This window comes from Dryobates pubescens, chromosome 11, assembly GCF_014839835.1.
Source record: "Dryobates pubescens isolate bDryPub1 chromosome 11, bDryPub1.pri, whole genome shotgun sequence".
NCBI lineage: Eukaryota > Metazoa > Chordata > Aves > Piciformes > Picidae > Dryobates > Dryobates pubescens.
Window position 1 is genome coordinate 9,379,638 of NC_071622.1, and position 9,204 is coordinate 9,388,841.

The window sequence follows — 9,204 nt, forward strand, 5'->3', positions numbered from 1 at the left end:
AGCACTGAGCAGGTCTTCAGACAGCAGACCAGCTGCAGTGCAGCTCAAGTCACCCCACCACTCATTCAGTAGCCACAAACACAACAAAACGAAGAGTGAACAGGAGGCTACTAAAAGTACCCACAAGTCCAAAACCTACCCAACCTTGACTGATATAGCACCCGTGCTGGCTGCAAGAGAGGGCTAGGAGCTCCTTCAATGCTGCCTTCTGCAGCCACCCACCCTGCTCCAATCACCTCTAGGCACCTCGCTTTGTTCCCAGTGCCCCTGGGACTGCTGGTCCTCCTCAGTGCTGGATGTCATTTTCCTTCTCCAAGTGTGCCCATTCAGCAGCTGCTGCTGGCAATTTGTCTTGCCCCAGATGCACAGGGTCAAGGACAACTTTTGTTTCACTTTGGTCAAGAATGCCACAGGAGAAATTAATCTGCTGGTGGGCTCAGAGCAGGAAGCAGTGTCCTCAGGCTCCTGATGAATTCCAGCTCTTGGTGCACAAGTCGTTTTGCTGCCTGAGCAGCTCATCAAGACATGGAGAGGGTCCTAGCCAGATACCGAGCGGCATTTTGGATGTTTGCCCTGCCCAGCAGTCTCACTGACTGGCTGGAGTTTCTCCTGTAGGAAAATTTCTCTAGCCAGAAATAGGGGGAAAAATTGGGTGGAATATAAATTGGATGCTGCAATAGGATGTAGTGACTTCTTAATAGCACAGCTGGCTCTCCTCACCTGTCTTCTAACCTTCCCTTCCAGCAACATGAGGCACCAGGATGTCCCAGCCTGCCACTCCAAGGCAGATGTTCACTTCATATGGGCACAACAAATCCAGACTGTCTGGGACAGCACTTTAAATACTTGTGTAACATTTTCTCGGCCGCTGGAGGTGAGACAGGAGCCCAGAAAGCTATGTAAGCTGAAATAGATGCTCACTGGCTTGCTCATCAGGCCTCTCTTCCCAGCTTTGGCTTTAACAGATTCATCCTTGCAGATGCTAGGCTCTCCATGGCAGGAAGTGGTCCTCAGCTTTGGCACCACTGCTCCTTTCTCTTCCCAACCAGCATCCTCCAGATGTTCTTATTTGAAAGAAACATCTCTCAAGATTATGCCACCATAGCCCTGGCAGACACTTAGTGCAACCCTGCTGAGCTCATAATCCTCACATCACAGCATTTTCTAGGGCTACACAGTAGAGACAAGTTTGGTCCAGCACAAAATGTGCAGGAAAGGAAACAGCAGGTGAAGTACATGCCGCACATTTACAGATCGATGCAGGAATGACCAACGTGAGCTGGGACAGCAAATCTAGGAGTAAGAACTGCAGAACTGCCCTAAAGCACTCTTAGACCCTCATCTGTAAGGGTTCTGCAGTCACAACACAGGGTGATGAAGAACAAATCCCTACAGACCTGTGCGGTGGGGCTGATGGTATCCATGCCTGTGCTCGTGTGAGCTTCCACTGACAAAGTCCATAACAGAGAGGCTATTAAGAGGCTGAATTAATGCTGCATCTCCCTCTCAGGGGGGGAGACACTGCTAGCATCCTTCTCCACACCACCAGACTGCCATAAAAATCTGCTGGGATTTCACACCCCTTTGAGCTGTCGCCCTCCCACCACAGCAGCCAGCAGGTTCAGAAGGTATTTCCCGTGTGCAGTGACCGTACACCAGGTTTTTTCTTGGGGAAATCAGACTAAGAACTTATGCTCTGTGCTCCAGCACCCGAGTGCAAGTTGAAACATTTCCATGCCCTGCACATCAAGTGACTAGAACGCTTCAAACAGAAAGTCGGACCAGAGCCTTGGACAACAACAACTCCAGCCAGGCTGTGATGATTCTCACTTCATGTCTCCATAACCCACCCCGAAATCCAAGCCTCCTTCAGCAAAGGCAAGTAGGGTGGGGAACCAGCAATGCAGTGATTCATCCTCCCCAGGAAGAGAGGCCCAAATCTGGAATATTGTGACCCTTGGTAAATACTCGTGATGTACTTCATTATGCAACAGAGGCTCAGCAGGAGCACGGCTCCCTCAGGGCTACTTAAAATGGGTTTCAAAACCAATTAAATATATCATAAACAACTTGCAATAAGGAATAAACACCTATAATCCCAGTACACCATTCTGGGGATGTCAAAAACCATGGGAGCAAACCCCTACCAAGGGAAAAAAAAAACAAAAAGGAAGAATACATCCTCAAAGAAACGACTGTCCTGCAGTTCTGTGTCTGCCTTGTCAAACACTCAAGCCTGCCAGCCCCTCCTGCTTATGCTCTGCCCATGCCCTTGATCTTTCTTTCCAGGCTTCCAAAACATCACATATTTTGATGCACGTTGCACCTCTGCTGGAAGGCTAAAGGATCGTGCCCCGAACGCAGACAGCAAAACTGTTTCATGCCTGCGCGGAAATATTCCACCCGCCCAAAGAGGAAAGTTTTCTTGCGTGACTTAAGGCTGCTGGTCAAGTTTTCAAACGTTAATACTCATCAGTTGGCACACGTATAAGGGGTCCTTTGAACTGCATGCACTGAGTCGTGTGAGTAAGGACTGCAGAAATTAACCCTGAGATAATATTTTCCCATGCAATCACCGCTTCAGACATCATCAAAAAGATGGAAAATAGACTGGCTCGTAGTGGAAACTCGGTGCAGATGACAGAAAGCTGATGTTCATTAGAAGTGTTCTAGAAGTTTAGACCAAACCTTTAGGTTTTTATGAGAGATTTCAAAATCTAATTTTCATGGAAATGTTTTCATTACATTAAGAGAAGGGGGGGGGGGGGGGGGGGGGGGGGGAGAAAGTTAAAACCTTCAGCAAAATCTTTTTCAAATTAAAAAGTTGGAAGCTTTGTGCGGATGGATTGAAAACACAAATCCCATCAGCAAATAACGAGGCCATGAGAACCAGGAAGCAAAACTGATTATGATCAAAAAAAAAAAAAGTGAAACTCCCAAACAAACAAAAGCCTAGTTTCACCCCTCAGAAGGAGGGGGGCAGCATGGCCAGCACTTGCCAACTGAGCCTGCTCCCTCCTTCAAATTCACATGACGCTTTTGCCTTTGTTAATAACAGCACACTGTCCATTTTTGTTTGCTTTTTCGTTTTTAAGACTCCAGGTTTTTGACAGAGTCACATTTTCATATCTCTTTTTCCCCTCCCTGCATCCAGAATCTCTAGAAATATACATGAAAAATGCAAAACGTTTTCCCACTTCGAACTGCTGGACCCGAAGACGTTAAAAAAACCCCAAAACATCCAGCACTGCGAGATAACTTGTTGGAATAAACATGTACCCGCCAGCCTGGAAGCTAAATTAAATTAAATAGCTATGGCCAAGGAATAGAAGTGAAAAGAAGTTAATCAAACTTCTCACAGCTGCTCTGTGTTAGTTATCCGCCCGTTATTCAGCCTTTACTCAAGCGAGCATCACCCACTCTTCAGGCAAGAGGCCTCCAGGATGCGCACGGTACAGCTGGAGGCGTAGAGATCCCTCCCGCAAGAAGCAGCAAGCTGTTGTGTTTTTCATGCAGATAACATAAACAACAAGCGCCTTAAAAATAATATCCCTCTGATCCCAAATGTTTCCACATTAGCTGCTGGAAGAGGAGGATTAGTTCTGGAAAGTCTTGCTTGGCAGCACCCTGTAAGGACGCTCACAAAGCACTGGCTGGTTACTCTCACCCAGTGTAACCTGTGGCCACTAGCAGTCAGTTGCTCCCTGAGGATTCTCCCATTAGCTATGCAGGGCAGAAAAGGAAGAAAATAGCCGCTAGATTTAATCAATTTACCCGGCTTCCCCCTCCACCCCACCCCCCGTCTCTTTCTATTCTTTGTGCATCCTCAGCCTACAGTCTCCACATCCTCTGGAAATAAGGGCTCTTTTACAAACCAAAGAGCCGCTTAGTATGCGAAGATAACGCAGAGTGTTGCAAAGAAAACCTTGCCGTTGTGTTTGGGCTTCCTCTCATGCTCACCTTCCGCGCTACTCAGAAGCCCACAGAATCACTTTTCACATTTCAAAGCAGTGTCAGGGCTTTTCCATCTCTTTTTAAGAAGGCATCTGTTGGGTTGGGTTTGGTTGGGGTTTTCTGTTTGCCTTTTTTTTTTCCCCATGAAGGGTGAGGAGACAACATCACAGACAACCTCAGGATAGGGGGAAAAAAGTAGACAAAAAGAAATAATTCAGTATTCACCCAGAGCCTTTTACTGCTGCAGCAACCTCACTTGCTCTGATTAAAAAGTGGCACTTTAAGCATGAAGAACAGCCATGTGGGAGCATATTAAAAGTCCTTCAGCTCAGGATACTCTCAGACTGCCAGTAACGACAAAGCCAGAGGGTAACAGCCCAGACAGCATTTGGGCTGCCCCAGCTCATCCTTTCCATTGCTGCTCCCTAAGCTGGACGCTGCCTCCATCCACTGCTGGAGTGAAGAGCCATCCTCAGTCCTCCCAGAATTTGTCTGCTCCTTTCTTGAAATAATTTCTATTTCTGATCTCTCAAAAAACCTGCAGCAACATCTATCACCAAACAATCCAACCAGCTGAAAAAGCCTTTCCTCATGCTCTCAGCCCACTGCCTGAGACAGCGCAGAAGCTAGCACAAGATGCTCTGCTTGACCCAACTTGAGCAAAGAAACTCACCTTCTCCTGGTCACCTTGGCAGGATTTCTACTTCCCTGGACAGAAGCAGCAGTGCTGAGGGGGTCACAATCCCCACCAAGACAGAAGTAGTTGTGGGGGGCTGCAGCTAGCCTGTGCCCCAGCTTTAATTGTGAACCATCCCTGCATGCCCAACATAGTGTGCCAGCCTGGGAGAGAAGCACAGCCCCCAAACTGCCATCACTTTTATGGTGAAGAGAAATTAAAGGAGAATAATGACTGTAATAGGCAGAACTTGTGCACATACTGGACCAAAAGCAGGCTCTATTCATTCCTCACAAAAGAAATCTGAGCATAACAATTTTTCTTTTGCTGCTCATGTTTTCTGCACATCATTTTATGAGCCATCATCAGTGAGACTCAAACAAACCACCACCACCAAAACAATAAAAACAACAACAAAAACAACCCAACAACCAAAAAACCCCCAACAACCAGAGGTAAAAAATGCCATCTGAAAAAAACCAACACAAGACCAACAAAGCTATTAGCTTACCGAGAGCTTTGGAGAATTAACCCTGCTCAAAGACACCAGCTCTGGGAACCCACGGGCCACCAACAGGTTTCTACACCACCCCCAAACGCCATAGAAGCTGATTGTGTTTGCTGGGAAGCTTAGAGGCTCCCCTCTGCCGAGCTGGGACCTGCATTTTCACCCCAGTTTTAGCTGCAGTTAACAAAAGCCCTCCTACCAAATCAAGAGTTGGCCATATCTTAACAGGTGGCTTTGCTATGAAGAGGAACGGGGTCTGCAAAGCCTTCCTGGGCGAGCAGCAGAGGCAGAGAACTTTGCTGTGAGTGGTATCAGCTGTTAGGGTATGGTTTTCAGAGCTACAGTTTGAATTGAAGTCCGTGAGAGTGACAGCTTTGCAGCACCACTGAAAAAAAATCACCTCCCTAACATGCTGACAGTTCTCCCTGTAAATATTACAGCAAGAACTACTCCCAGGGATGTTCTGTCGTTGTTTGTTTGTTTGTTTTGTTTTTCCTTAATAAGAAAAATGTTTTCTCCTGAAGCTCTTTCAAATGAGCTAGTGGTGAAAGAGTTCCTTTAATCCAAGTTGTCCAAATAAAACTTTTTGTCATTTCTGTGACAAATTTTGAATCACACAAATAGCCCAAATAATTTGGCATTTCCTTTCAGGCTGGGACAGACCTCAGTGACACACCGGATAACTTTCCCCCAGGTTGGAAGAACATTTTCAGTGTTCTTGAGACATTCCACTAATGAATTTCTCCAAACGGCTTTTACCTTCTCCACCCTAGTAACACATGCAGAATAACCAAGCCCTGTGTTAGCTTTTTCACTGAACTAGCTCTCATTTTTCACTGGGAAAACCTCATACCTCTGTTGCACTGCCTAGCCTCAGCCCGGTTCTTTTCCTGCATGGATTGCAAAACCCTACACACAAAACACATGCAATATGTGGGGAAACTGAGGCATGGAGACTCAGGGGATCTGCTAAATGCCTAAGTGAAAGAACCAGACAGCCCAGGTGACAGTTCTGCCCAGTAAACCAGGGAGAATGTTTCCCCTATATTTTTTGCTTTTGCTTACTTTAGAATACTTTAAAAACTTTCTAATTCACCAGAACGGCATTAAAGCGTTTACAGCATTCAGAGAACTTCTAATTTACTTGAAGCTGTAGTTCGCTCCCTGACTGGCAATGCTGGCCTGGAAACAGACCCTCGGGCTGGCGTTTTTTGGTCCATTTTATGCACTAAGAGCAGGGCGGGTAACGGGGGAAACACAGCCTCTCTTTTCCAGGCTGACGGTGCAAACTCCAGAAAGCTTAGCGGCTGGCAAGGGAGTAAATCGGGTCCAAATAAAATATGATAAACGAAGACATAGGTGAAGAAGTTAAAAAAGAGCTAGGTAACTTGTTCAGTAACTCGGGAACTTTCTAGCCACAGGGCTGCGGCTCAGGGAACTGAATCGTGCAGCCGCGTTCACTACCTTTCCCGCTAAACCATACATCTTTAGGGTGAGAAATAGCATTTCCCCGGGTCCTAGGACATTTTTTAAAGCACTGTCTCAGTGGCGGTGGGTCCTCCAGCCGCGTTCCTCTCGCTCCCTTCCCTGCAGCGCTCCCGCAATAAACCCATCCCGGGAAGATGCTTTCCCAGCCCGGGGAAAAAGCTTTACTGGGGTTAAACTCGGGGATCCCACTAGCACGAGTGTAAGGAGCGGGTATTTTTTAGACGACTTCCCTCTTCCCAGCCCAGTTTCCGTCGGGATACCGAGAAATCCACGTCGGGCCCGCGGGGCAAAAAAAAGAGTCGGAGGCAGCTGCCGGCGAAAGAAGGAAAAAAGCAAAACGAAAAGCCAACAAAACTTGTAATTGCAATGTAGTTTTCGGGGTTTTTCGCCTTTCGCCGGCAGCCGCAGGGCAGTCCCACCTTGCCCGGGATGGGGCTCTCCCTGGGAAGCGAGCCTGTGTCCGCAGCCGCGGCCCCTGCCCACCCCACGGGCGACGCAGCACTGCCAGCCCTGACCCACAACGAAAATCGCGGCCACTTCCCGGAGCCGGGGATGCTTTATTTTTTAACCGAAAGCAGAGTAAGGGTAAGAGGGCGGTTGATGGCCCCTTACACTCGAGGCTCGCCCTTCTGCCGGTGTTGCTTTGGGAAGAACCAGCGGCGCTGGGGAAATGCCGCGCAAGCCAGCGCCCGTCCCCGCTGCCCTCCAGCCGCGGGGCTGTTGCTTGAAGGCTGCCCGCGCTCCAAAGCCCAGACCTGTTGGGACGGGAGGTGCAGAGGCAGCTCTACGCCCTGCCCTGAGCCGCCCGACGGGCTGGGATTAGGGAGATCCGTGAGCTCACTTGGAGAACGGAGACGCGGGGAGGAGTGGACCGGCGGCTCCGCTTTGCAGTCGCGCACACACCCAAGTGCTGTTTGCAAGCTCCGAAGCCTGGGGCAGGCCGTCTGACAATGGTCCAGTCCCTATCCAGACCCCCGAGCAGCTTCCAGGTCCCAGTTCCGACCGAGGGGACAGACAGATGGATGGACGGACGGATGGATGCTCATCCGCCTGCAGCATCTCGCCTCGTCCAACCAAGCCCAGTGCTCAGCCCCCTCAGGGCGCGATGGAAGAAGGGGGCTCAGCCCTATGGCCCGATCCTGCCCTCCCCGGCCTGCCTGGGCTGTTCTCCGGCTCTCCCGAAGGGATACGGAGCGGCGCAGGAACAGACAGGCGCGGAGATGGGCAGGCAGTTTGCCGTTCCCAGGACGTGGCAGGGGAAAAAGAAGCGTTTTCGCACGCCGCCGGGGTGCCGGTCCCGCCGAGGGTAGAGGGCACAGCGGGGAAGCTCGGATCGCGAAGCGGGTCTGGGTGCCCCAGGGCCCGGCCTGCAGCTCCAGCGATCGCTTCCCCCGTGAGACCCCTCGGAGCTAGTACCGGCAGCTGCTCCGCCTCGGGAGAATGGCACGCGTGGAGCGGCCGCAGCGGCCCCTTGTCCCAAAGAAGAATGGAGCGGGGAGGATGGGTGTCCCCTCACTTACTGTCCTGCTGCGGGGTGTCACTGCCGCTGGTCAGCCCAGGTGACTCCAACAAGCTCCGGCCGGGCTCTCCGCCGCCCTCCTCCGCTTGGGCGGCCACCATGTCTCCTGCCTCCTCCAGGTCCAGCAGGTGACTCACGGAGAAGTTCTTCTTAGCTTGTAAATTGTCCAGCCCGGCGGGGCCGTCGAGGCGGGCGGGCAGTAGGGCCTGCCTTTCCATGGCGTGGGCATAGCTGGACGCCATGGTGTCGAGCGAGGCTTTTCTGCCCTCGCCCCCGCCGGGCGCCCACCGCCCCCGCTCCCCCCCAGCCGCCGGCCCTTCCAGGGGGGATGCGTAGGGACCAAAGCGGGGGGCTGGGGGGGGAGGGGAGGGAAACGGAACGGGACCCTGCGGCAGCAGGAGGGGTAACCCGAAGGGGAACGGGCAGGGCCGGGCTTAAAACATGCCGGAGGGGAGCGACAGCGGCGGCGGCCGGCTCGGGGCTCCGGGACACGGATTGCTGCCGCCAGCCGGCAGGCGCAGGGTGGCTGTGGGGCCGCCGGGGCGGGTGCGCCCCGTCCCTCCGCCTCCGCTGCCGGCAGCTCCCCCCCTCGCTCCCTCCCTCTCCTCCCCTCCGCCCCGCACTTCAAACGGCGGGGGCGGCTCCGCGGAGCTCCGGCCCCGCGCCGGGCACCCGGGGGAGGGCGGCCCGCGGGGCCCCGCCGGGACGTGGCACCGGCGTGGCTCCCCCCGCTCCTCCCCGCCTTCCTTCGGGACGGGTGTGGGCAGCATCGGCCCCGCGGTGCTCATTAGCTCCTCGGGGAAAGGGGGAGCCCCTGGTTAGGGGTGCAAAGGGACTGTGGGGGTGCCCCCCTTATCTCCTTCGTCAGTCGGAGCGCACCTCGAGGGGAGGGTGGGCGCGGCCCTGGGGAGGGCACAGGAGAGAAATAGAGAAAATGAGAAATGCAGATGAAAAAGTGGGAAAGAGAAATGGAAGAGAAAACATCAACAATACAGGGGAAAGGAAGAGGGAAAAGACTGAAAGAGGAAGAAAAAGTGCCAACAGAGATCTGAGAAGGCA

At 52.0% G+C, this 9,204-nt stretch overlaps 1 protein-coding gene across 1 annotated transcript in view; it reads right to left on the reverse strand.

Annotated features, from left to right (window-relative positions):
* The window catches only part of PRRX1 (paired related homeobox 1), a 41,625-nt gene extending 32,899 nt beyond the window's left edge, over positions 1–8,726 (reverse strand). The window contains exon 1 of the mRNA XM_054165323.1: positions 8,147–8,726. Coding sequence (XP_054021298.1) covers positions 8,147–8,387 — 241 coding nt within the window. The 5' untranslated portion in view covers positions 8,388–8,726. The remainder of the gene's footprint in view (positions 1–8,146) is intronic.
* Positions 8,727–9,204: the final 478 nt, after the last annotated feature.